The 27,034-nt window shown below is 53.1% G+C and overlaps 2 protein-coding genes across 3 annotated transcripts; both read left to right on the top strand.

Moving 5' to 3' along the window:
• The first annotated feature begins 784 nt into the window (after positions 1-784).
• WDR81 (WD repeat domain 81) lies at positions 785-14,450 on the top strand. 2 transcript variants are annotated; one of them, XM_064165871.1, is made up of 11 exons: positions 785-986; positions 3,180-6,751; positions 7,032-7,139; positions 7,265-7,455; positions 9,776-9,966; positions 10,207-10,372; positions 10,553-10,718; positions 11,010-11,708; positions 11,867-12,012; positions 12,186-12,365; positions 13,301-14,450. In XM_064165871.1, the coding sequence occupies exons 2-11, from the start codon at positions 3,190-3,192 to the stop codon at positions 13,625-13,627; spliced, it is 5,736 nt and encodes a 1,911-aa protein (XP_064021941.1). In that variant the 5' UTR covers positions 785-986; positions 3,180-3,189; the 3' UTR covers positions 13,628-14,450. The 2 variants fall into 2 exon arrangements, with proteins under 2 accessions (XP_064021941.1, XP_064021940.1); XM_064165870.1 differs by lacking the exon at positions 785-986 and adding an exon at positions 1,976-2,236.
• A 2,696-nt stretch (positions 14,451-17,146) lies between these two features.
• On the top strand, positions 17,147-24,367 carry SERPINF2 (serpin family F member 2). The gene is made up of 8 exons (XM_064165973.1): positions 17,147-17,206; positions 18,392-18,454; positions 19,423-19,840; positions 20,151-20,294; positions 20,487-20,690; positions 21,476-21,618; positions 22,271-22,475; positions 23,310-24,367. The coding sequence occupies exons 1-8, from the start codon at positions 17,147-17,149 to the stop codon at positions 23,633-23,635; spliced, it is 1,563 nt and encodes a 520-aa protein (XP_064022043.1). The 3' UTR covers positions 23,636-24,367.
• The last annotated feature ends 2,667 nt before the right edge of the window (positions 24,368-27,034 follow it).

Genomic DNA, 27,034 nt, shown 5'->3' with positions numbered 1-27,034 from the left:
CCTCGAACGGGGACCGCGCCCCGGTCCCAACCCGCCTTCCCCCCACCACCCCCGCTACTCCGCCCCAACGCCACCGGGGGCGAGGCCGCCTGGTTCAAGGCAGCGCCCGCGGAGCGCCGGGAGGGTCATGCAAAGCTAAGTTCTCCCTCGACCCCATCCCATCACCACCCTGTCCCGAGAAAAGGTGACCTTCCCCGACGAGACTACAGGGCGCGGCGGGGCTGTTGAGCCCTTCGACACCCGGTGCACCGGCAACCGCGTACAGGGGTTCGTCCGCCCTTAATGCCCATCCCAGCAAAGCCTCATCAGACCCACCTGCGCGGCGCAGCCAAACGGCAACTGGCGCCGCAGAGCGCTGCCTCTACCGGCCCGGGACCCAGTGCTGCTCCCGCCGCCTCCCCCCGCCGCCGCGCGCTCCGGCTCCCGTCTCGGATCAGCTGGCGGAGTCATGACGCAGCCACCCACCGGCCCCACCCCCAGCCAATCACCGCCCAGCACAGCGCTGCGCGCCCCGCCCCCACCGCGCCCGCGCTCCGCCGAGATTGCTGCACGTTTCCACCAATGCTCACCGAGCACAGCTCGTCGTTCGGCCAATGGAAGGGCCAAGCTGGCGCCTTGCCCTGCCCCCTCCGCTGGGGGAGCGCTGAGCTCCCCTCGGCCAACCGGCAGTTGCCTGGGAAACGGCTAGGCCCGCCCCGCCGCGGGGCATGCCGGGAGCTGTAGTGCAGAGCGGCGCTCCCGGCATGCCTCGCGTGCTGTGAGTTGGCATTTTCAAGAGGGTGAGGGGGCGGACGGGGGGTGGGGGCGGACGGCTCTTAGCGGGGCCGCCTCTCCCTGCGGGCCCACAGCGGGGCGCGGCGCTGTCGCGGGGCCGCCCTTGTCGTCCTCGCCCGCCCTCAGGCGACTCCGCCCGCGTCTTTCATCGCCGGGGCCGGTGACACAGCCCCGATTCCGAGAAGTTGCTCTAAGTAGGCAGCCAATCAGAAGTGAGCACTCGCTCCGCGCACCAATCGGCGGGGGCGGAGGGAGGAGCCGCGGGAACTCGGTTGACCCCGATGACTTGGCAGCCCCGCGCCATGACTGGACAACTTCTTTAAAGGGGCTGTGCTCGACCGAGGACGAAGCGGGGGGCACTGTAGGGCAGGGGCAGCCCGGCCGAAGCCGGGGACCTGCGGGCAGCCATGGTGCCCACACTGCAATCTCGGGGCCAGCTCAGCCCAGCGCAGCGGGCGCGGCCCCTCCAAAGAAGTCGTGCAGAGGCCAAGTCGGTGTTGGGGGCAGGACACGGAGAGTGTCGGCTTTGTGGGCACCCTTTAAGGACGTTTCCTGCCCTTCGCCCTAGTAACAGCTGATTGCAGCGGGCAGAGGGCGGGAAGCCAATGGGCTACCTCCACGTCCCACCCATGTGACTCACACGCGCTGTCACCGGCCCGGCGGGAGTCTCCTGTGCCCTTAAAGGGGCCGAGCGGGGTCCGACCCCGGAGGGGGCTTAGGCCACCCCCTCCGGAGACAATGCCGTGGCCAGCAGCTCCACACAGGGCAACAGAACCCAGCCGTAGCCTAGGCGGTGGCCGTAACACCCGGGTCCACTTAAAAGGATTAGAACCGGCAGTACCGGGGGCCGCTCTGTGCTGGCCCCCGTAAACTTGCGGAGACTGCGCTGGGCCCCACGGAGAGGAGGGCTGGAGGGCCCCGGGGCAGACGGGCCGGCCTGCTCCCACTGCTCTACACGATTGTTCCCTGGCACTCACCTGCTGCCGGTAAAGTCCGCCCGCCGCAGGGACCCCTTTAAGGCCGGCTGCCTCGTCAGCGCGGCTCGCCCGACTCCAGCTGACAGCCCGGAGTGCCTTAACGTCACGGTGACCTCAGTTAGGGGCGTCATGCTCCACAGTCTGCCCATCTATAGGCACCGCGCCCCGGCCTTGCGCAACAACTTCCCCGCTCCCTTCCTCCCTCGCACGCCTCGGTGGCCACTGGAGGGAGCCCGGCCCTACGTGCCGAGTGGAGCTGCCAGCCCTTCTCCCTGCTGCAGGAGCCCCGGGGGGTAGTGGGCTCAGTGGGCTGTGTGTGTCGTGTCCCGCTCCTGCCCCCTCCCCTTCTAAACTCGTGTAGCCCCGCGCCCCCGGGCACATGGCGCCGCGGCGGCCGCATGTGACCGCCGTCACCTGACCAACATGGCCGGGGCCCGCGCCGCCCCCGCTGCCGCCCGCCGCGGCTGAGCCGCCGCCGCCGCCAGGTAACGCGGGGCTGCAGACCGGGCTCCGCGAGGGCCCCGGGGCGGTGAGGGACTATCCCCCCGGGGGGTGGGGGTGAGGGCCCCCAAGACGCGTCTTAGGGCTGGTGTGGCTCAGCTTAGCTCTGCTCCCTGCTCCCCGCTCCCAGTGGCCAGGCCCTGCGGGCCCTGGGGCTTGTTCGCGGTGCCGGGGGCTGCCTCTCCGGCCATGACCTCTGGCTTAGTGTTAGGGCTGCGCTCCTTGGTACTGGACATTATCCCATGTCATCTTCAGGGCGCTGCCTATGGCCCTGGTTCTGAGATTGCAGACGTGCTATCGTATGACCCACCTTCCCCAACACTGGGGCTGCGGAGGACGCAGTATGTCGTGTCCCCCTGCACCAGCTCTTGGGGCTTAGAAGGCCCCGTTGTGTCCTCCCCTAGCAGAGGTCCCATTTCGTACCCCTTACAAGCCCCAGGGCTGTGGAGGTGCCATCGTGTCCCTTCTCCCCCATGCTGCGGAATTCCCATCGTGCCTCCTTCCCCCAGCGTGGTCACATCGTGTGCCCCCACCACCTGCAGAGCCGTCGTCACGTCCCTCTCCTTGACTGTGGAGATTCCACTGCATGTATGTGTATTCCTCCCTCTGGCTGTAGAGGTCTCATCGTCTCCCACAGCCCTGTGGCTGTGCAGGGTCCAGCATTCCCCTGTCCCTGGTCCCACTGTGCCCCCCTTCCTGGCTGCAGAGGTTCCCATATTACCTTCCCCAACCATAGCTGGTTCCTTACCACCCTCACCCCACTCAGTGCAACATCTTTTGATCTAAAGTCGACATTTTTTTTCACTCGGGTGCTATTGGAGAAGTGAAACTTCCTACTGGTGCCTGTGCAGCCTGGGGAGCTGGGGGAGGGCAAAGACACTATCACACTCCTCACTCGTGGCCTCTCTGGGCCTCTTTTCTTTCAAGAGAAACCAATATGGATGCCTTCCTCCAAAGTGTGGAGAAGGACCTGAACATTGACCACCGGCAGCTGGCTGCTGCTGCCGAGAGGACCCACGTTACCGCCTTCGTCCCGGTGAAATGGCTGGCAAGCCTCAAAGAGCGACGGGTGCTGCCCAGCCTGTGCCCGCGGCCAGAGGGGCTGAGTGATGTGGAGGTGAGGACATTTCTCCAGCACTCTGTGCAGAAACTGCCCACGGGCTGGACCCGGGTGGAGATCCATGGGTTGCGGAAGGACCATCTGGCATACCCGCTGCGGGTGCAGCCCCACACCTCCGACCAGCATGACGGAAGCCTGGACACCCTGCACGGCTTCATGCAGAGTGTTGCCTCTCAGAACTACCGAAACCTGTGGTGCCAGGCTCACTGCCTCTATGTGCGACCGTACCAGCATGCTGATGTGCCGCCCACCGTGCCCGCCCTGGATGCACTTCGAGCCGCCCTGCAGAAAGCTTACAGCTGCCCTATCCTTCAGGTGGGCAAGAGCGTGCCCAGTTCTTCTCCTGCCAAGGAGAGTGTGACAGCCACCAAGGGAGTTCCCTCCTGCCCCAACGTGCTGCAGGCAGAAGCTCTGCTGGAGTCAGTGAACATGCTGTACATCATTTACCCTTATGTGCAGTACTGTTTGCATGACATTGTGACTTTCAGCCCAGCCAAGCTCACCAATAGCCACGCCAAGATCCTCTTCCTCCTCTTCCATGTGCTGCAAGCCATGAGGGCTTGTCACCAGGCGGGTCTGGCTTGTGGCGCCTTCTCCCTTCGGGATGTGGCAGTGGATGAGAAACTGTGCAGCCAGCTACGTGTGAACTTCAGAGAGTATGAGGGACCAAAGGAGGAGGAAGCAGATCCAGAGGCTGATCTGGAACAAATGTGCAAGCAAAGCAGTGCTGGTGTGCAAGGGCAGGAGGCAAGATGCACTGCCTGCCAGAAGGACCTCCAAGACCTGGTGTTACAGTGGGTACACGGGCAGGTCAGCAACTTTGACTACTTGATGTGTCTAAACACTTTGGCTGGGAGGAGAATGGGAGACCCCAATTATCACCCAGTTCTTCCATGGGTGGTGGACTTCACTACCAAAAATGGCAAGTTCAGGGACCTAAGGAAATCCAAGTTCCGACTCAACAAGGGAGACAAGCAGTTGGACTTCACTTATGAGATGACCAAGCAGGCATTTGTTGCTGGAGGGTCAAGTGGGGAACAGCTCCATGTCCCCCATCACATCTCTGATGTCCTTTCAGATATTACCTACTATGTATACACAGCTCGGAGGACACCCAAGGCAGTGCTGTGCTGCCACGTGAGGTCTCAGTGGGAGCCCAATGAGTATCCAGCCAGCATGGAGCGCATGCAGAGCTGGACCCCAGATGAGTGCATCCCAGAGTTCTATACTGATCCCTCGATCTTCCGATCCATTCACCCAGATATGCCTGACCTGGATGTGCCTTCTTGGTGCAGCTCCTACGAAGAGTTCATTGAAGTCCACCGCACGCTGCTTGAGAGTCAGGAAGTTTCTCAGGACCTCCATCATTGGATTGATCTCACTTTTGGGTACAAGCTGCTGGGGAAGGATGCTGTCAAGGAGAAGAATGTCTGCCTCCATCTAGTAGACAATCACACGCATCTGACCACTTATGGGGTTGTGCAGCTCTTCGACCAGCCACATCCCAGGCGCATGGTGGGACCTGCCTACACACCTGCTGAAGCTCCAGCCATTGCCCGGCCTCTTCTCCAGAACATCCCAGAGATTGTGTTTGTGGAAGATAGCCAAGGGCAGGTGACAGAAGCAGTTAATGGTCTGGTTCTGGAGGCTACTCCCAGTGAAACCACCTGGTCTGGGGATAAACCTGTGGCTGGTGAGGATGATTTAGAGCAAGGCATGGAAGCCCTGGATTCAATTTCTGCTACCAGTAGAGCTGCTGACCAGCCCTGTGCTGCTGTGCCTTCAGCACAGCCCTCCTCCACTCTCCCTGCTTATGCCACCGAAGGCAAAACCTCAGGTGTCCGACCTCTCCGTCGGAGCAAGCCAAGTGCTATGCATCGGGCTGACATGAAAATCACGCTTCCTGAAGGCTTCAATCCACTGCAGGCCCTGGAAGAACTGGAGAAATTGGACAATTTCTTGGTTAAAGGCTTAAGCAGTGAGATGCAGCTAATGGAGCAGCCATGGGCAGAGTCACCCCTGGGTCTCTCAGACCTCTTCCAGAGGGACATGCAAGCTCTGGGGGTTCTGATAGCTGAGATTATATTTGCACCAAGGATTCGTCCTTCGAAGCCTGACGCATCCCTGTTGGAGCGGTTCCTGATGGTGCGCAATCTGTGTCGCTACCATCCCAAGGAGATCCCAGCCCCGCTCCAGCACGTGCTACAGGTTCTGCTGCAGCTGAGCGTGCCAGTGGAGGAGCTTCTGAAGCCCAGTCTGGGCAAGGGCATGGTGCAGTTGTTTGAATATAAACCCATCTCTCAGGGCCTCCCCCCACCCTGTCCCACACAGCTTCTCAGTGCTTTCAGCTCTATTGTCCCATTCCCCACATACTTCCCAGCTCTGCACAAATTCATTTTCACTTATCAGGCAAAGAAGATAGAGGATGAAGGTCAGGGACGAGAACTTGTCTTCCAACTGTGGCAGCAGCTGGAGGGGATCCTTTCTGAAATTACTCCTGAAGGTTTGGAGATTCTTCTGCCCTTCATATTGTCTCTGATGTCTGAGGAGAACACAGCTGTGTACGCAGCATGGTATCTCTTTGAACCGATAGCTAAATCCCTAGGTCCGAAGAATGCCAATAAATACTTGCTCAAGCCATTGATTGGAGCATATGAGACCCCCTGCTACCGCCACGGCAGGTTCTACCTCTACACAGACTGCTTTGTAGCCCAGCTGATCGTGCGCTTGGGGCTGCAGTCCTTCCTCCTCAACCTGCTGCCACACATCCTGCAGATTCTTGTTGGCATCGAGAGCTCACGGGAGGAGAGCAAATCTCTCCTTGGCACGGCTGAAGATGATGAAAGTGGAGGGGAGAGCCCCGTGTCATGTGTGTTTGGGGAGGAGATCAAAATGGACGTGGAGCACAGCTCTGCTGCACTTGACCTCCTTGACTACACCTCCGGTGTCAGCTTCCACGACCAAGCCTACCTGCCCGAGAGCGAGGACTTCCAGAGTGGCCTCTATGTTGGGGAGTCCCTGCAGCCTCAGGAGCAGGAATCACTCAGCATTGGGCGGCTGAGTGACAAGAGCAGCGCCAGTGAAGTGTCCCTAGGAGAGGACAGACCTGTGGATGGGGATTCTCAGAAGGACAAGAGCAGCTTGAAGTCGATGGACAGCAGCCAGGATCTGAAACAAAGCGAGGACTCTGAAGAAGAGGAAGAGGAGCGTGATGAAGAGGAGCATGATGATGCTGCAGCTGTTGCAGAGCTGACAGTGGCTGTGCATGCTGGTACCTCTGTGGATGTCACCCTGGCTGACGACAGCAGCGAGCCAGAGGATGGAGAGGGAGAGGAACTGCCAGATCACTCTGATGACAAAGAGCAGACAATACTCCTGGGTAAGATTCTGCTAGTGTTAAGCCTTTTTGCTGAGCATGGCAAATATTCAGTATAGAAGTGAGTGGGAGAAGGGGAGAACATGGGAAGATTTGAGAGTGTCTATGGTCCCAGCCTGAGGACAGCAGTGAGACCAGTGTAACAGGCAAGGTCTCCACTGAAGTGTGTAGATCTGAGACCCAGGAAGCTGCTGGTGGGGCAGGCAGGGTCAGGGCAGCAGCTAGGTGATAGCTAATCTGTGCCATGCCAGGCTCTGTCCTTGCCACTGTTTTTGTTTTGCAGACACAGCCTGTAAGATGGTGAGGTGGCTCTCAGCCAAGCTGGGCCCTACCGTCACGTCCCGCTTCATTGCCAGGAACCTGCTCCGTCTGCTCACGTCCTGCTACATTGGTAATGTCTGCTCCTCCTCGGGCCCCAGGGTCCTGGGGGTGGGTCGTGCCCTAAACTGGTCTGCTGGATGCCTGGTGGCTTAGGTTTAGCCTGCCGCTTCAGCTCACGATGTTGTCTCTGGGCAGGCCCTACCAGGCAGCAGTTTGTGCCAAGCAATGATGAGAACAGTCCCCTGAGTGCAGGAAATATCTACCAGAAGCGGCCAGTGCTGGGAGATCAGGTGTCCAAGCCAGTGCTGGCCTGTCTTCTGCACGTGGCGTACCTGTATGGAGAGCCTGTCCTCACCTACCAGTACCTGCCCTACATCAGCTACCTGGTTCGTATTCATCGCCTTTTCTGCTCTTGGCACGTGCTGGGGGGTGGCAGTTGTGTCCAGGCACAGCAGGATGCACAGTAAACTGCCCAGCTTCACTGGGAGCCTCCTGCATCAAAATGTGTGCTTGGTTGAGCTCCACCTGGGCCGGTGTGGGCTGAGCAGCTTTGGCTCTGCTGGTTTTCTGGAGGGGCTGTGCTGGTGCACTTTCACACCTCTCACAAGCTCCAGATGGCTGCATCTGTGGGCTTTGCTCTTTAGCAAGCCTTGACCACCACGGATCTGCGTGGGGCTGCTGTAGCTCCTCCTGCCCCACTTCAGCCAGGGGTTTTCTCTGTCGGAGCCATCACTGGCACGGGTGAAACCAGAGAAAAAGTTTTTCTTTGCTTTGCGGGGTGAGCTTGCTGAAAGAGAGCTGCCACCAGAGCAGGATTGTGATAATAGGCAGGTGGAGCAGCTTGGGCTGCTGGGGCACTGCTGGAGCCAGGGGTTTTGGGAGGTCTGTGTGGGTAGATAGGGCATGGATTAGGGAGAGGCTAAAGGGTTTTCAACTGTATAAAACCTGACCAGACTTACAAACTCCTCAGCTTGAAATTCATAGCTGAAAAGCAAGAGGAAAATGTGTGTGATGCAGCTTGGTTAAGAAAACATTTTTTTTTTCATATATATCTCCCCCCCAACGTGTTTTTGAATGTTTAAAGCAGACTTTTTTTTTACCATATTGCTCCATTTTTGAGTGATTATAAACACTGGGGTTATAGATTCCTGGTTAAATGGAAAACTTTAATAGCTTCTTGATAATTCAGACCTAGAGGAAAAGAGGCTGCAGCTGCTCATTTAAAGAAAACAAAAAGGCATTGTCAGTTTTTCCAGTGTTGAAGGGGAGAGTTTTCAGGGGGAAAAAAGAATCCCATTTTTCAGCAGAAGCATTCTCCACCCAGCTGTAATCACAGCTCCAGCTGTTCTGCTGTGCTCTACTGAACTTACTGCTTGGGGGTGCTGGGGGGATTAATACCCCTGCGGCCAGTGTTTGGCAGCCTGATATTAAAGCAATGAAACTTGCAGGTCACAGATAGGATAAAGTCAAATCCTTCCTGCAGGATTTGGCAGAGTGGATATTTTGTGAAGAGGAAGAGCCTCTGTGATGAGCTGGAAGATGGCAGGTAGACAAGAAATATAGCAGAAACTGGGAACTGTTTGTGGGTTTTATTGGCTCTCTTTTCTTGGGTGTCTGATTTGTCTAGGAGTTAGGAAATAGGACAATCTAGAAAGAAATCATTTAGTGTTGCTGCTGATCTTGTTAACTCTTTGGCTTTGCTATAACCAGCCTTGGAACACAAGGGAAAGAAATAGATGTGCCTCATGCTGTTACTAACTGCTGGATTTCTAGATGTCAGCAGTAGGTTTGCTCATAATTTGTGCTTCGACATTTATTAGGCTGAAAGAGGGGAGTTTTAAACTGGATATTAGGAAGACATTCTTTGCAGCGAGGGTGACATATGGGAGTGACAAGAGAGTTGGGGCTGTTCAACCTGGAGAAGAGATGGCTCCCAGGAGACCTTAGAGCAGCCTTCCAGGACCTGAAAGGGGCTACAGGAAAGCAGGGGAGAGACTTTTTACAAGGGCTTGTAATGATAGGATGAGAGGGACCACAATGAAGCCTCAGGAGGGTAGATTTAGTCTTTACAGTGAGGGTGGTGCAATACTAGGACAAGTTATGGATTCCTCCTCTCTGGAAGTGTTCAAGCCCAGGTTGGATGGGGCCTTGAGCAACCTGGCCTAGTGGAAGGTGTCCCTGCCTATGGCAAGAGCGTTGGATGATCTCTAAAGTCTCTTCCAACCCAAACCATTCTGTGATTCTATTTCATGCAAGGCCTGTTCCCCTGCAGCCTGTGCATCCAGGCTCAGCGTGGCATGGGCTGAAGACACTGATTCTTGCTTTAAGTGGCCTGTGTAATAGGTTTTCTGTCTTCCTGTGCTGGGCTTGTCCCAGCTGGTGATGGTCTGAGCCAGTCTGAGGCTCTCTCTCTCCCCTCAAAGTCTTTCCATCTGTGGGAGCATACTGCAGGAAGATGCCCTCCAAAGGATGCCTGTGAGCATGGGAACTTTGTGCCCCATGCTTGCCAGGTTCACCTCTTGTGGCAACATCTGTCAGTTTTCAGGCTCACCCCTTGAGTGCAAGACAGCAGTGACTGGAGATTGAGGGCTCAAGTTCCTCTTGCAGGGGCTGTGACCAGCACTCCCATGCTGGGTTTTGAGGCTGAGCTTGATTGTGTGCTGCTGGGGGAGTGGTGGCCCTGGCACTGAAGGACTCCTTTTGCAGGTTGCACCCAGCAGCGGGTCTGGTGGCGGCCGGCTGAACAGCCGGAAGGAGGCAGGGCTGCTGGCTGCTGTGACACTGACTCAGAAGATCGTGGTGTGTCTCTCTGACGCCACACTGATGGACATTCTCCCCAAGATCAGCCAAGAGGTGCTGCTCCCAGTGCTGGGCTTCCTCACTTCACCAGCCATTGGGTAAGCGTTGCAGTATGCTGTGTCCGCAGCCAGGACTGGCAGAACCTGGAATCCAGGGATTTGGAAATAGTTCTCTGAGGACCTTAATGCTTTTGGGGCTGTTCTTGCCCTCATGTGCACCTCCTTGCACTGGTGCACAGCATGCACGTAGAGCTTGTGGTGCTGCACCAATGACAGACAAGGCAGGAAGCAGGGAATGGGATACGTGAAGGGCAAGCTGGTAATGGTTGTCCTCTCCAGTTTCCCCAGTGGTGCCCAGGCCCGTATTGTCCTCTGTGTTAAGACAATCAGCCTGATTGCCTTGATCTGCTTGCGGATTGGGCAGGAGATGGTGCAGCAGCATTTGAGTGACACGGTGAGAAACTTCTTCGGGGCATTCTCACTGCTGCAGGAGCTGCAAGACCAGGTCAGTGGCGTGGGAGAGGTTCTCCTGCTATCCCCCAGTACCCAGCTGCAGGAATGTGGTGGGCATGCCTGCATACACCAGTAGTGGTGTCAGCAGCATCCAGCCCAGGCTGTGTCTGTGTAACTAAGGATGTGGTAACAGCACCTGATCTTCAGTATCTTCCTGTTTTCTCTTGTCCAGGGGTTGACAGCAGAGTCACTGAGCACCTCTGAGGCGCCGCTGATGGAGGTGCCCCTTTCAGATGGGAAGTTGCTGGCCCTGGATCCATGCATGCTGATGGAATTACAGAAGGTGTTTAACCCTGAGATGGCCTACACCACCTACATCCCCTTTTCCTGCTTGCTAGGTATGGCTTGGCCACTATCTGCTAGGATTTCAGAGCTCCATGCTCTGCACATGCATGCTGGCCCTGAACTTAGGAGGAGTAAAAGGTCATGCTGGGGAAAGCCCACAGCTTGCTCTGGTTGGTGGGTCAGGAGCCCATTGGGCTTCAGGCTGCTTTGGCTGGGAACAGCTTGTGGCTGGCTTGTGGGGGATGTTGTGTTCTCAGCCTGGTGCTGACCCTTGTTCTGTTGTTGATGGTGGGGGGTGTTGATGAGGAAATCCCTTGCCTTGAAGCCAACTTCTCTTTCTTCAGGTGATGTTATCCGGACAGTTGTGCCCAACCACTTGTTGGTTGAGAAGTTGGCCAGCCTCTACCTGGAGAATGTGAACCCCAAGAGCCTGCAGGTTGTTAGCCTGGAGCAAACGCCAAGTGCAATGGGCTCAGACCAAGACACGCGAGGGACAGAGCCCTTCTCTAGCCAGCATGAGGACAGTCACTCTGGTACATTCGGGAGCGTGCTGGTAGGGAACCGCATCCAGGTCCCTGTGGACACGCAACGTGAGGGTCTCGGCTTGCTTCGCCTCAGTGCTGGCACTGATGGCTTTATCCCCAGCTCATCCAGCGAGGAGAACACCCTGAAGCAGGACCTTCCTCGCAGCACCCACATGTTGTGTGGGAACTGGCTGGCCTATTGGCAGTATGAGATTGGGGTGAGCCAGCACGACCCCCGCTTCCACTTCCACCAGATCAAGCTGCAGAGTTTCTCAGGGCATTCAGGGGCCATCAAGTGCGTGGCACCACTCGGCAGCGAGGACTTCTTCCTTAGTGGCAGCAAGGACAAAACTGTGCGCCTCTGGCCTTTGTACAACTATGGGGATGGCACTAGCGAGGTGCCCCCACGCTTCACCTACGCCGAGCACAAGAAGTCTGTTTTCTATGTGGGCCAGCTGGAGGCGTCACAGCACGTGGTGAGCTGTGATGGGACTGTACACATCTGGGACCAGTTCACAGGTAAGAGGGAAAAGGGTGAGGGCTGCCTCCAGTCTTTAAAAATGGAGAGGCCACGATGAACTTTGATAGCTCCTGTTGAAAGCCAGTGCAGAACTGGAGACTTGCTGCCTCTCTCTCTGTACACCTGCTGCTGTAACCTCTCTGTCATGCTTTCACAGGCAAACTTCTCCGGACTTTTGATGAGTTAGACAGCAAAGTCCCCATCACAGCTGTGACCACCATGCCACCTCCCTACCACAGCATCTCCGTGGCCAGTGCAGACTCTGTGCTGCGGTTCATTGATCACAGGAAGCCAGGACTACAGGTAGGGAGTCTGGAGCTGTGTGAGCCACCCCTCCTCCATCCATGCGGTCCGTGATGTGGTCATGGGTGGCCCAGAGCCAGCTCTGATGACTCCATGAAAGCCTGCTGGGCCTTGTTCCCTACACGCTGGGTCCCCTAGGTGCTTGTCCCTGCAGCAGCTGGTCTCTCTTGCAGCACGAGTTCCGCCTGGCCAGCGGGGTGAACGCTGGCCTCATCCGCTGCTTGGCCATCAGTCCCAACGGGCGCAGCGTTATGGCTGGCTTCTCCTCTGGCTTCATTGTGCTGCTGGACACCAGGACAGGACTCATCATGCGGGGCTGGCCTGCCCATGAAGGGGACATCCTGCAGATCAAAGTAAGAGGTTCACCTGGGATCAGGATGGAGTGAGTGCTGCTCTGTGGGCCCCATCAATCTTGTGAGGTGGTGTGGACCATCCTCTCTTCTTCTGGCACGTGCTACTTGACAGGGCTTGTCTGCTCCATCCTCTGAGCCTTCATCTGTGCTGTGTCCCTAAGAGGCTGCTCGAGCTGTCCTGCCCCTTGGTTAGTGCTGTGGGTGATAGGTCCAGCCTGTGCTGAATGGAGATCAGCTCTCCCAGATGTCCCTGCTGAGCAGCTCTGCAGCAGGGGCGCAGAGGAGACACGTCTCCTGTGAAGAAGTGAACGTGTTGCTCTCTCCACAGGGCTTTCAGTCCCTCTGGGAGAGTGTCACTTTAATGAGTAACTCTTGTCCATATTTACCCACCCTCAGGGAGCAGCGTTAGAGTTGCAGTGTCCTCAACCCAAACACAGGTTAAACAAAGTTCAGTGGTGCGTGGGTTGTTTACCCTCTCACTAGCTCTGCTCCAGACTTCTGTCCTCAGCAGTGTCTTCTGCTGTGAAAGAGCCTTCCAGTTCCCCTTCCTGAGGAGGAAAGTAATCTGGCAGGTGGTTTGCTGGAGAGGGAGACTGCATGATGATCTCTTTACCCACTGCAGTAGTAACAGATGATAAATCAGTTATGCTGAGTATCAGGATGTTGGGGAAAAGAGACACAGCCCATCTCTTGGATGATAGTGCTAGAGAAGGTTGCCAGGTACCAGAGAGTCCTCATAGCTTCCAGTGTCCACCTAGATGCTTTGTTACTGCTGCTCAGCACCATCAGATGCCTGGAAATGGCTGGGACTGTTCCAAGGCATTGGACTGGGACTGTTGGACTGTTGGCAGTTACCTGCTAATCGCATTTGCAGGGTGAGATTGGGCAGTTTTACTGCAGCAGTACTGGCTCACTGGCCCTTTCCTCTCCTGCAGGCTGCAGAGGGCAACGTGCTCATCAGCTCCTCTTCGGATCATTCCCTGACTGTCTGGAAGGAACTGGAGCAGAAACCTTTGCACCATTACAAATCTGCCTCTGAACCCATCCACGCGTTTGACCTCTACGGCAACGAAGTGGTCACTGGCACTGTGGCCAACAAGATTGGTGTCTACTCCATGCTGGAGTCCTCAGCTCTGCCCATCAGCACAACCAAACTGAGCTCAGAGAATTTTCGGGGTACACTGACCAGCCTGGCAGTGCTGCCCACAAAATGCCATCTCCTGCTGGGCTCAGACAATGGTGTCATACGCCTCCTGGCTTAGTGACCCCTGGCCCAGGAGCTTGTGGCTGGTAGTAGAGCTGAAAGCCAGCAGCACCGCTTATGGAGGAGGCAGAGTTAGACGCTTCTGAACAGAGGATGCAGGGAGGAGGTGTGAGCACTTAGTAAGCACTTGGTAAAGCATCTCTAATATCTTTCTGTATCTTTAAAAAGAAAAAAAGCCATAACTGAGAAACCTCCACTGCTGCTGGGAGAAGTACTGGGCATTGTAGGTCACTGTCACCCCTGCAGAGAGGCCTGGAGCTTTCCATACCGTGTGTGCCTGATCCCCAGGGGACTGTGAGCTGCCCTCCAGAGTAATATGGACCACAGGTATCCTTCCTCCTTCAGATGAGGGGTAAGAGGTGCCCCTTGAGAAGAACACAACAGTATAGCTACTGCCATCTGTACTTAGCTTTCACTTCCACTCCTGAACCACTGAACAGTCCTACTAAGATAGCATAGGATGGGCCAGGGAACTGCTGCCTTTGGAGCTGTGTGGGACCAGGCATCTCCTCATCTTGTGCTCTGTCTTCAAAGTCCAGAGAATGTTCCATGTTAACTTTTTTGCCTGTATGGGAGGAGGAGAGGTTAAGCAGAGCATTTCTGCGGCCTCACTGGCTCCAGGGCAAAGATTAGAATGGAAGTCAGCCAAGGCACAAACCCTATCTGCTCCACCAGTTTCTTCAGGAATGGGCTGCTGCAGAGAAACAGTTTGGGATGGAAATGTGACCCTCTAGGGAGCCCAGAACTAGATGCTTCCATGAGGATTATGACTTCCAAAGCACTAGTGTAGGGAGGACTGTTATTGGTTCCTGCCCCAGCAGCACTGTCAGACTCCTGGGGAAGACTCCTGGGGAAGACAGGACAGCAAAAAGGTGCTCAGTTTTGTCCTCTCCTGCCCCTGTAGGGTGACAGCTGGGAGGCATGAGCCATCATGGTCTCCTGACCTTCCCTTTGGGACAGCACCATCTGTTCCAACCCCAAAGGTGAGGATTGTGTTCTTTGACCCAGCAGTAGGAGCAGTTGTCTCACTTCTATTGCAGCCTTTTTCCCATCCATCCTGCAGCCTAATCAGAGCCAGTATCAGAGGAGTGGGAAGCTCTTATCTTGGGCAGAGGAGGAGCCTTCTGTGAGTTGTCCTGGGAGGGGAATGGGCTTTCATCCAGCTGCTGGTTCATCTGAGCCACCTGCAGCTGGGAAAGCTGCCCTGTGCTTATAGGGAGGGTGGGGAGGTGAGCAGTTGGCCTTTGCTATCCTTCCCTACCAAAGGGGAGCTCTCAGTCCCATGTTGCCTATTAACCATTTGCAATAGATGTAAATATTTACTTCTAATAAACTCTTTGAAAGAGATGCAGAGATTGGTGTGTGGGGAAGCTCTGTGCTGGAGGGGCCCTGGCATGGTACAGGGCTGTATGTGGCTTTGTGTTCAGCCACCTCTTGTGTTCCTGGCTGAGCTGCAGGAGGGATGCTGTGAAGGTGCCTTGGATCTGCTTTTCCAAGAGGAAATAACTCCCTGTGCTACAGCATATCCCAGAGCTCAGATCTGTCGCCACTCCAGTGTCTGGGGCAAGTTTGAGAACCAAGAGCTGCTGCAAAGAATGGATGACTGCAAGTGCTGCTGGCATTCCCCACTGCTCCTTGGCAACTCCTCTGGCACTGAGGACATGGACAGAGCAGGGAAAGGTCACCATTGTTTCTGCACAGGACAGAAGTGCTGGAGCTCTGAGACTCTTCTCCATGCCACGGTAGTGTGCGTGCCAGCGCACCTAGTGCCAGGGCCCAACTCCCCCCTGCAGAGCTGTGCTGTGTGCTGTGCCCCCAGGGAGGTACCAGCTGTTCTTGACTCAGCCCAGCCTGAGCATTGCTGCTGCTTGGGTACGTGGCCACAGGGCCTTGGGCAGCAGCCATCTGTTAAAACTGGTGCCTCGTGCTTGCTGCAGGAGCATCTGGGATCCTGGCAGTAAATATCTGGGGTTTTCTGCAATGAAAACTGCCAAGGCAGAGAGAGCCCCGTGGCAATAAATACCCAGCCCTACATTTGCACTGAGGGTTATGAATAAAAGAGCATTTCCAGAACAGGGAGTGCATGGAAAGCAGAACCACTGCTAGGAACAACTGGCCTTGGACACTACTTCTGCTGATGAGTGTGTTTTGGTTCTGGTAAACTTACTGTTAATGTTGTCCTGAGGGTATAGCAGCCCAATGTGTCTCCCCATCCCCAAAATGTGCCACAAATTCATTCCTGCTCTGCAAACAAACATTTAACCGGATGCTGTAGGTCAATATTTGTCTGACAAATTCTCTAACTGGGTGGTGCTGAAGGTCATTGCTGGTGGGTAGGAGAGATGGGCTGGACAAGAGGCTGTTTGCCCCATGCAAAGCCAAAGCAGGTGCCAGCTCCAATGTGGACACGAACAACCACAGGTAAGAGGCAAATAAAGGAGCTGACAGTAAATGGAGGCTCTTCCAGTAAACAGTTATGTCTTTCTGGCAAAGGAGGGGTGCATTTGGCAGAGGGTTAAAGGACAGACACCACCAGGGAGGAAAGGGGTATTTAAGATTTTATGTGGCTGCAGGATTTAAGGTGAGAGAGGAAGGAGAAGGAAACTGCCTCAAGTTTGGCTTCTTCCACTTGGCAACTTGAGGTCTCAGCCCAGCAGTTCCAGGTGAAAGCAAGGACTGCTCAGGGTGGAAGCAGCCCCAGGAATTAAGTGCATGGCAGCTGTGCCGAGGGCTGGGCTTTGGCATGGAGGTCTTTTGTCGAGAAAAAGAGGTGTCCTTTCTGTTTTGAAGGGGTAAAACAGCTTGGTAAAGCAGTGTCCAGAGAATGGGCCAAGTTTTGTCTATGGCCTTAGAAGCCCTGCTGCCACTGTCCCATGCAGGAACTGGACTGCGGGGGTGCGAGAGGCTGGGTTTGCCAGCAAAGGGGGAAGGTGAGTGCTGGGAAGGGGAGGACTCTGTTCCAGGACATAATGATGAGAAACTGCTCTGCTATTTCATCTTCTACCTGCAAACTCCCTCCCAGACAGCACTTGCTGAGTGCCTGTGGCCCCACTGAGGCAGGTTGGTGAATCTTCTCCCAAGATTCTGGGGCATAGCTGAGGATGTTGTGCCCCGGGGCTTGGTGGTTTGCATGGGAGAGGAGCAGAGACTTTTGTCTTCTTCAGAGGCACAGTGTGTGCAGGTCTGATTGAGGAAATACCCCTGGCAAGCCAGAGAAATGAGGGCAGTGGGGTCAGAAATGTAGGGTGCGAGCAGGGGCCTGGCTGTGGTTACAGCTCTTCTCTGGTGTGGGTTCCTGCTCCTCTCTGATTTCGCTGCCTTGGCACTGGACCCAGGAGCTCTGTGTTGCCTCTTTGCAGCATTGTTCATCTCCCTATTGCTTTCTGCAAGCTCCTGCGCCAACCTGTTTGGCCAGGTTGATAATTTTCTCCCTGTAGACCTGAACAGGCTCAGCTCACTGCTGCCAGGCAGCTGGAAATAACTTCTCTCTCTCGGCTGGTCCTTCTGTTCCAGAAATATGATGTCCCTCTGGGCTCTGTGGCTGCTCTGCCTGGCTGCTCTGCACAGTCACCTAAGGGTAAGTCGCTTCGTCCCAGCCATGGTAGGGGCCTCTGTGGTGTGACCACAGCCAGTAAAGGGCAATGGGAGTGAGGTGGATCCTCTGCACCAAACTATGGGGTGGGGAGTGAGGTGGATCCCCTGCACCAAACCGTGGGGTGGGGAGTGAGGTGGATCCCCTGCACCAAACTGTGGGGTGGGGAGTGAGGTGGATCCCCTGCACCAAACTATGGGGTGGGGAGTGAGGTGGATCCCCTGCACCCAACCGTGGGGTGGGGAGTGAGGTGGATCCCCTGCACCAAACCGTGGGGTGGGGAGTGAGGTGGATCCCCTGCACCAAACCAGGGGGTGGGGAATGAGGTGAGTCCCCAGCACCAAACCGTGGGGTGGGGAGTGAGGTGGATCCCCTGCACCAAACCGTGCAGTGGAGAGTGAGGTGGATCCCCTGCACCAAACCGTGGGGTGGGGAGTGAGGTGGATCCCCTGCACCAAACCGTGGGGTGGGGAGTGAGGTGGATCCCCTGCACCAAACCGTGGGGTGGGGAGTGAGGTGGATCCCCTGCACCAAACCGTGGGGTGGGGTCCATGCTGCCTGATGCATCTGCCTGAGAAGCCTTGGAAGGCAGAGTGGTGCAGGACACTGCTTCTCTGTGCTCCAGTACAGCAAGGTTCCCCATCCTTGCCCCAGCCAACAGAGCTGTAGATATCCTCCCTATTCAAGTGGTTTTGTGTAGAAAACCTTTGGAAAGTTGGCTTCAGCTGCATGTGGTGACCATGGCCTTCAGGGGTTAACAGGAGGTGGTTCAATAACAGCTTTATTTTTCTTTCTGTCCTCCATTTTAAATCTGGATCCCTGTCAGATGTGAGATTGCAAAACCACACAGCTGCCTCTCTAGAGGATACATTATTTTGTACCATTCTGGCACAGTCCCTTTCTACACAAATTCAACATTTGGAGTCTCTCCCAGCTCCTGCTCACTTCCACCTCACCACAGTGGACACCAGTGCTTCTGGCTCTAGATCCTCAAGCCCTTCTTGTGCTGTAGCCACACAGGGACTGCTACAGCCAGGCTGCTGTCAGGCTCTGACGTGGCCCCACGGGAATGTGTTAGAAGTGAGGGCAGAAAAGATTGATGCTGGAAACCCAGAGGATATTACCCAGGAGCTGACCTTGTTTCTTTGTTGGTTCTCCCCCTACCTACAGTTCTCCTCAGCACATGCCAACGACCAAAAACCTCTCTTATTAGACAGAGATGGGAAGCTGAAGGTAAGCAGTGCCTTGGGTTCTACTCAAGGGGAGCTGAGGTTAGGCTGTGGTATTTGCAATGATTTTCCAGCTTGCCTTGAGATAAGATGAGTCCAGCACCAGGGCAATGTGAAGGTCTGTCTCTGGGCAGGATTCCCTCCCCACCTGCCTGTGGCTGCTGCTCTGTCTTGTTGGAAGCTCCAGACGAAGTAACTGGGCAGCATTTGGAGTTAACCTCAGTAGCTGGTGTGTACAGAGGCTGGCAAGTGGATTACTGAATTTCTGATTGATAAGGGAAGATGAGGAAAAGCTATGAGTGGGACAGGGAGAACAATCCATTGAGCCTGGCTCTGACAGTGTAGCTCTCCTTCACCGGGGGAACATTGTCCGGATGCTGGGGGAACAGAGAGATCTGAGGATAAAAGCATGTTTTTAAGACCATGCAAATGTGAGGCCAGCAGTGCTACAGGCTAAGGCTTAGAGGACTGGAAAATGAGGAATTTGGAGAGAAAGGGGATGGAATAGAAGAGACAAGTTAAGAAGAGACAGACGCCTGGAGGAGGATTTGAGCCAAAATGGATCAAGGCTGTGACAGCAGCAGAGGGTGCTGACCGAGGCAGGAGGCAGATTGGCAGCCCTAAAATATGCCAGAGGAGGTGGTGAAATGAAGGTTGAGGATGATGGATCTATAAAAGTTGAAGGCACAGGACATGTGCAGAGCAGGTGTTGGTTCCTGCCCTCGAAGCATGCCTGTTGGTCTCATTTGACTGGGGCAGGCCACTGCAAGACCTTCACCCAAGTCCAGTTTCCCAAGGTACAAGACCTGTTTCCCATACTTACAGAGGTGCTTTTCACCTCAAGGTTAAAAGGCAAACTGAAGTGAACACACCACCAGAGTAGAGTGTGCACATGTAGGTGTGCAGTAAAACCCATGGGGGAAGGTAGTGTCATGTTCCTGCTTTCCCAGTGCTCTCCTCATTTCTCCCCAGGATGCAAAGGGTGCTGGAGATGTGCAGTCTGCTCTGCTGGGAGCCATCTCACCTGTGCCAGATCCAGCGCTGGCCCAGGTTACCCAGGACAACTTGCAGGGGTTTGATGGATCCATGTTACCTTTCCCTACTACCCTGCCAGGCACCAGCAATGAATTGAACCCAGATGATGAAGTCCTAGCTGGGACTGTGGGCTGTCATGAACAGCAGCCATCTGGGGACATTGCCTCTTCTGAAGAGGAAGGAGAGGCTGAAGACAACAGCTGTGAGTTGACTTTGAAGAAGAGACAGAGGCTAGCAGATGGCTTGATGAGATTCAGCATCGATCTCCTGAGAGAGGTCCAGCTGGAGCCCAACAGCACCAACGTGATCCTGTCACCCCTCAGCATCGCCCTGGCCCTGTCTCACCTGGCTCTGGGTAACTCCTCAGTTACAAAAGCTCTGTTTCCTGCCCTCCCCTGTCCCCTCTCCTGGAGGCACTAGGAGCCAACCTGCAAAAGGCAAAGGCTAAATATGGCACATTCCACTTCACTTTGCTCCTGCAGCTTCTCTTAGGTACGATTATAACTGAAGCTGCCCGCCCCAGCCCTGCATGAGTCTCATACTCTCAGGTTTCTCCGGCCCCCTTTGTAAGGCACAGGCTGTTTTTGACAGGAGCCAGCTACAATAATGTCCCTGTTTTCCCATTACATGGGCATGGTCTAACAGGAATTTGACTTTGTTTTTAGGAGCAGCGAATGAGACAGAGAAGCATTTGCTGGAGGTGATGCACCTGCAGTCGGTGCCCTGTCTCCACCACGTGCTGGGCACCCTGCGCAGCAGGCTCACAGAATCCACCCTCAGCCTTGCATCACGTCTGTACCTGCAGAAAGGTGACAGCTGGCACCTCTCTGGGGCCATCCATACTGGTGTAGGATAAGGCTCTCAGTGACAAAGAGTGCTGGAAGCACATTGCTGTACTGGGAGACATCTCCTGGGGAGTGTCCTGCCAGTGGCTGAGCCACAGAGTAGATTATTTGTTTCAATGTCTGATGATTTCATGTAGAACTCTTCCCTTCTGCCAGGGTTTGAGGTCAAAGAGAAGTTCCTGGAGGATTCAGAGAAATTCTATGGAGCAAAGCCTGTGACCCTTTCTGGGATCAGTAAGGATGACCTCCTAGCCATAAACGAGTGGGTAAAGGAAGCAACGAACGGGCAAATACCAACCTTCCTGCAGCAGCTCCCTGCAAGCACAGTGATGCTCTTGCTCAATGCCATCCATTTCCACGGTGAGCTCCACAGCCTTTACTTCTCAAGAGGAAGAGTTAGAGACCTGCTCGTTTTCTCCAAGCAATGGCATCTCCTTTCCTCACTTCCTGCTACTCAATCTGCTCATTCTTGTACATCTGCTGTTCCTCTTGCTTAGCTTTCCTTACAGCAATGGTTCCAAACTGCCTCCTATGTGCTAAAATTGTTACTGGGCAAGCAGAGATGGAATGCAGCAGGTGGAACCTGCAGCAAGTACTTTTGCCTCCTGGTTCAGGATCATCCCAGACAGCTCTGCTCCTCTTAACCAGGTCACATGCAACTCACTACACACTAAGCACAGAGCTCAAAGGCAGCTACAGCACAGTGGTCAGGCACATCTTCCTCTCTTAATTCCCTGAGGGTTGTGCATCAAAACACAGATCCAACACTTGCAGTGTAAAGCTGCAGATGTTTTAGCTAGGTGTTGGAGCACGGTTTCACCCTGCACAGCACAAAGGCAATACTCTTCACTTTCAAAGCTCAAACATCCACTACTTTATCTTCATAGCCTTCAGTCATCTCCCACGCTGAGGCATGAGGATTAATCTTTGTTCTTTTTGTTATTCCATAGGCCCTCTCTGGAAGATAAAAGCTTCCTGCTGTTGGGGCTCCTCCAGCTTTGGTACTGACTTCACTGTGCTGTATTTCTCCATGCCTGGTCACTATCTGCTCTGCTGGAGAGCTCCTGACAGGAGAAGCAGTGTTAGCTAGGCAGTTTCTGTTTTCCTACTCAAATTTAACTTTATTGATTTTTCTACTTTGATAGGGTTTTGGAGGAACAAGTTTGATGCCAGCTTCACTGAGCCAGATGTATTTCACCTTGACAATGATTTCATAGTCCCAGTTGAGATGATGAAATCTCAGAAGTACTCCTTGAGCTGGTTTACACTGGAGTCTCAGGACATTCAGGTAGGGCTCTATTGGGAGCACTGTAAGTTTTGACTGGAATTTCCTCTCCCTATTGTAGCTCACTGACTGCAACCATTCTCTTAAAAATAAAATAATAAGCAAGAATTTAGTTTAAAAAAATATATAAAATAAATATAAGAAATATTAAAAAATAAACCAAGAGCTTTTAACAGGAAGAGAACACAAAGATTTAATGAGCATACTTTGCCCTTGCTTTTAGCAAGAATGTTGAATCTTTACTCTCAATCTCTAAGGAAAAAAAAAACAACTCCCAGAAATCTTCAGCCTAAGTGTGAATTAGTGGAGTTGTAAAGCCCTTAGTTAAAGATAAGTAAGGAAATAGGGAAAGGAATTCTCTCAATGTACTGTTGGAGCCCTTCAGATTTCAGCTACTGCCAGGGTGGGTACAAAGTTACTGCCCATGGGCTTCCACTTTGCCATATGCTCAACTTTCACCAGTCAGTGGCTAAGTACTAAAATCCAATGCTGTCATTCCAACAAATTTTCTCAGCTCCCTCCTTCCCACCAGGCTGTTTTCATCCACAGCTAGATTGGCTCTGCAGTACAATTAGTAAACAGACTAAATTAAATGCATCACTTTCTAGACTTCCTTTCCTCTGCCTTAAATTCTTCTGGTTGGTTTTCTTTCCAGGTGGCCAAGTTTCCCTTTAAGAGTAACATGAGTTTTGTGGTCATTGTGCCAAACCAGTATACTTGGAATGGGCCTCACGTGCTGGAGAACTTCTCTTATAAACAATTATGCAGGCTTTTTCCCAGAGAGGTACCCACCACAGTGAAGATCCCCAAACTAAAACTGGACTACCAGCTGGAACTCAACAAGGTTCTCAGTCGGATGGGTAAGGTCTCTACCAGGATTTGCAGAGAGTGAGTGAAGCTGATCAATCTCTGTGGCATCTGTTCACTGACACTGAAAGCTGCCACCCTTGTTTCTAAAGCTGTGCCTCACAGCTTGCTCCAGATAACATCCAAACTTGCCTCTCTTATTTCTCTCCTCCTCCTTACTCTTTGCTTGTCGAGCACCAAATGTTTTGCTCCAAGATGATACTATAGTGAAGGCAGCATTCACAGCTCCTCACTGTCTGTACAAGTTCTTCCTATTCCCCCTTTTGGAAAGCAAGACCAACTTCTTCCCATGCATCACCCTTTATCTCTTGACTTTGCCATTTCACATATTATCCAGAACATAGAAATTGCCAACAGAGAGAAAGCAGACCTCAAACCTTGGAGCTGACAGCTTACACAAATAAACCACCACATGCAGCATTTCCAGGGGAGAATCAATTAAGAGTTCACTTTGGTTTGCAGAATTGCTTAAAACAAATAAATTAATAATCCCTGGAAAAGTCTTTCCAGCCTAGCAAGAAAGAACCTTCATGCTTGGTGCTGCTTCCTGGGAAGGCTTCAAGTTCTGCTGCTGTTCTAAAAAGGGTGGACAAAGCTTGTGAATGCTGTCCTGGCTTTGGCACCCTCAGCTCTCCACATAGAAGAAGGCTGGGGAACCTGGATGGATTGCAGCTTTTGTTTCTGCTGCCTGCTAGTTCTCCAGTCTTCCATGATGGACAACACACATAGCAACAGATTAGGGAACTGCTTGCTTTGGGCAGCTTTGAGGAAAATCAGAGCTGCTGGCACCAGCTGGGAAAGGTTAACTTAGTCTCATTTCTCTGTAGGCCTCCAGGAGCTCTTCACAAGTCCAGATCTTCAGAAGATCACAGATGAGCCTCTCCTTGTATCCAGTATACAGCATCAGTCCACCCTGGAGCTTAAGGAAGATGGGGTGGAAGCAGCTGCTGGTACCGGTGTGGCAGTTTCACGCTCAGTCTCTGCCTTCAGCCTTGACCGGCCCTTTGTCTTCATCATCTTTGAGGATGAAACAGGCATACCTCTCTTTATAGGCAGTGTCCAGAACCCTAACCCCAATGCTGCTCCCCAGATAAAGGACCCAGGGGACTCAAATGAAGCAACAGATGTCAATGAGTACCCCATGCCCAAATAAGAGAGGAGCAGAGCCTAAGTGTTCTGGGGTTGCTACCTGACCCTTTGGACTAGCTAGGAGAGGCCTCCTGTCCTTGAAGACCTCCCTCTGAGCCAGAGGAGGCAATCCCTTGCTGTGTTCCTTTACAGATCCCTAGAGACCAGTCCTAGGACAGCCCATTCCATTCTTGATGAGCTTCTCCGGGTGAGGTTCCCCTCTGTTGAACCTGAAAATCTTGCTCTGCCTGGATTTCTCTTCCAGGGCTCTCAGTCCCAAGAGGCTTCCTTGTCCCCAGACTCTTATTAGAGTCTTCATTAAGCTTTTATTAGAGTCCCCTGGAGCCTGGAATCATCATTAGCATCTGGCAGCTTGGACAACAGCCAGAGATATTAATGTGGCTCTTCCTTCCACAGTTCCTGTGAACATCTCCCTTGGAGTGTTCCTCTGCAAACCGTCTGTACCCACCTAGAAAATGACCTCTAGCTCATCTAGACCAGTAATAGTTGTCTTCCCTAGGATGCATCACAGTTATTTCCAGGCACAGGCTCTATCAAAGATTCCCTTTTCCCACTCCGTGCCTTTTGGGATCTGATGTGGGAAGGTCTGCAGTGGGAAACCCCTGTGGCTGCTTATCTCCAGCCCTTTTCCAGGGAAGCTAAGTTCTGGGGTAATGCTAGATTTTTTCAAAAGATATTTTGTAAAGTGTTTTTTAGTGATTTTTATGTTGGCAAAACAATAAAGAGTAAAGCAGAATGTATTTGCTTAAAGTGTTGCCTTGAAAGACTCAACAGAGAAAGGAAAAAAACACAGACCTTGAATAGCTGCAAAGACTGGGGAGAGAAGAAAGGTCTGGGTGTGACAGATGGAAGGAGAAGAGGGACTCCTGCAAAGCTATTTGCTATATCTCATCAAGGACCACAGGGGCTGAGAGATTAAACAGATAATCTGTCAAGGCTGGCCAAGGACAGAGTCAACTAAGTTCTGGGGCTCTCAGCTGCAGGGTGTGCAGGGAGCACTCACTGGGTCAGAGCTGGCTTTGTGAAATGGGCACAATTTCTTCAGCTGGGGCATGAACTTGGTGGCAGAGGGACGGGAGGGGATTTTGCCTCTGAGCAGCAATGCCACTATAAGCAGAGGTGTGACAGAAAAATCTGACCACCATTGGTATCTACTGGGAGGCTCCAAGGTGCTGACCTGGCAGCTGCTATCTGCAATCTGCTCCAGTGGGATACTTCTGTGAGTCCTGGGATGGCTGGGACAGCTTCCAGGGGAAGGAGGGGCAGATTTTGACACTTGCAGCTGAATGTCACTGGTTTGGGCTTCTCTTTCATCTGAGATGGGCACAGCTCCTTGGGTCCACCTTCTGAGGTAGCAATGCACTTCTGAAGCTACCGTGAAAGCAATTTAGGAACCTCTGATCCCCACTAAGCCATCCTACCACTCAAAACTATTAGCCTAACTCCTCACAGCCTGCCACACCGCAGCTATTTCTGTACAAAACAGCTGCTGTCCATAGTGGATTCTGCTTCTGAACTCCCTCAGCTTCTGGGTAAGAAGGATGGTGCCCTGGTTTTGTGAAATAGCAGTTGGGGAGCACAGGGGCCATGCTTCTGGCAGTGTTCTCCTCACTCGGGAACTCTGCCTTCCCTCAAAGGAAGGAGCAGAATGCTTCTGGGAGCCTCCATCCCTGAATAGTCTGCACCATCTGCTGGAATCAGAGAAGGACTGACTCACTAACCATGAATTTTGGGGATGCAAAAGACTTTGGGGAATAGAAAGTCTTGGCTCAAACCTGCAATTACACATCTCTTGCAGTCTAAAAGGGGAAGAACAGTTAAAGATAATGTCTACCCCTCTAACCAGTGCAATGACACATACCCTTCAAAGGGAGGCTGTAATCATGGGGCTGTGTAATTTTAACAAGCAAACCCACAAGAGTTCAGCCCTACTATGAGGGCACAGCTCTAGCCCACAGGGAACACTTTGGCTTATTTATTTATACAGATCCATTCCTAACATTCAGGAATACCACCCCCTGCCTTAGGTTAAGTCTTGCTTTGGCTACTGCAAGCTCAGTGCCAACCTCCCTGAATTCCACTCTGGTGAACTGCAACTTGTGCACAATTTGAAGTGCCTCTGCCCTCCAGTTCCCCCTTTACAAACATCTCTTTCCCCTCCTTGTTTCCTGAGCAGCTTGGTTCTCATTTCCTACTTCCCATCTTTCTGCCATCCCTCCTCCCCTAAGCTATTCTTGTCAAACTATTAATTTCATCTTATTTGACAGTACAGCAGCCCTCCACGACTGTGCTTTGCTCAACAAATTACCAGGAACACCAACCTTACGACTCCTTTTCACTCCATCAGCTCTCCAGAAGAGGCAGTTTGTAAAATGCAAAGTGATAGGAAGGTCTCTGCTCAGAAATTTCCACTTTGCATTGCTAAGCTTTCATTCTGACTGAGCTCTGTTCTGAAAAGACATGACTAGCACAGGGTGTCTGCTCTACTGCTCATCTACACCACTGCCTGAGAATATTAAATACACCTCAACATCTTTAATATTAGATGCCTTTTTTTTTCTTGCTAGAGCAAATTCCCATGAACATGATCAGCACTTCTACAGCAGAGATGAATGTTGTGCAGGCAGCACACTTGGTGCCATGGCCTAGCCTTGAGCTCTGTGGTAAAGGGTTGGACTTCATGATCTGTGAGGTCTCTTCCAACCCTGATGATACTGTGATACTGATACTGAAGCACCTCACAGAATGTTAGGGGCTGAAAGAGATCTCAAAAGCTCATCCAGTCCAACCTCCCTGCCAGAGTAGGATCTCCTATACCAGATCACACAGGAATGCATCCAGGCAGGTCTTGAATATCTCCAGAGAGGAAAACTCCACAACCTCCCTGGGCAGCCTGTTCCAGTGTTCTGTCACCTTCACAGGGAAAAAAAATCCTCATGTTTCCATGGAACTTCCTATGCCTCAAATTCCACCCACTGCCCCTTGTCCTGCCATTGGGCATCACTGCTCATGGCACTCACCCTGCTGTCTTGAACCCAGAGCTGAACAACGCTGGGATGTTTGTGCTGATCTAACAGAACTCATCTAAGGCCTTGCATTTAGATGAGTACAATGCAGCATTTCTGAGATACCTTTCCCCTACAGGAATAAAGCTTACTTTACTCTCTAATAACATGCCATACAATTGCCACTCTGATTCAGATGGTTTAAAACCAAACCTGGTTTTCATCTGAAGACACAGATGAGATGGAAAAAAACTTCTCTAGGGGTCTTTCCATGTAGGCCATTTTAATACCACAAACAAGGTACCAAAAAGAGATGCAAACCACCAGAAGACATCTCCACAGCCAACACCCTTATTCTCAGGCCAGTGATGGCAGACTAACAAGCACAAACATCTCTC

Source organism: Pogoniulus pusillus, chromosome 27 (assembly GCF_015220805.1).
Source record: "Pogoniulus pusillus isolate bPogPus1 chromosome 27, bPogPus1.pri, whole genome shotgun sequence".
NCBI lineage: Eukaryota > Metazoa > Chordata > Aves > Piciformes > Lybiidae > Pogoniulus > Pogoniulus pusillus.
Note: the sequence above shows the minus strand (reverse complement) of the source record. Positions and strands in the feature narration are given on the sequence as shown.

Coding starts and splice junctions, on each gene's coding strand:
- WDR81 (XM_064165871.1), top strand. CDS start 3,190: ATGGATGCCTTCCTCCAAAGTGTGGAGAAGGACCTGAACATTGACCAC. Junction 10,719..11,009: donor CCCCTTTTCCTGCTTGCTAG/GTATGGCTTGGC, acceptor CTCTTTCTTCAG/GTGATGTTATCCGGACAGTT. Junction 11,709..11,866: donor CATCTGGGACCAGTTCACAG/GTAAGAGGGAAA, acceptor ATGCTTTCACAG/GCAAACTTCTCCGGACTTTT.
- SERPINF2 (XM_064165973.1), top strand. CDS start 17,147: ATGATGTCCCTCTGGGCTCTGTGGCTGCTCTGCCTGGCTGCTCTGCAC. Junction 19,841..20,150: donor CCTGTCTCACCTGGCTCTGG/GTAACTCCTCAG, acceptor CTTTGTTTTTAG/GAGCAGCGAATGAGACAGAG. Junction 20,691..21,475: donor CAATGCCATCCATTTCCACG/GTGAGCTCCACA, acceptor CTACTTTGATAG/GGTTTTGGAGGAACAAGTTT.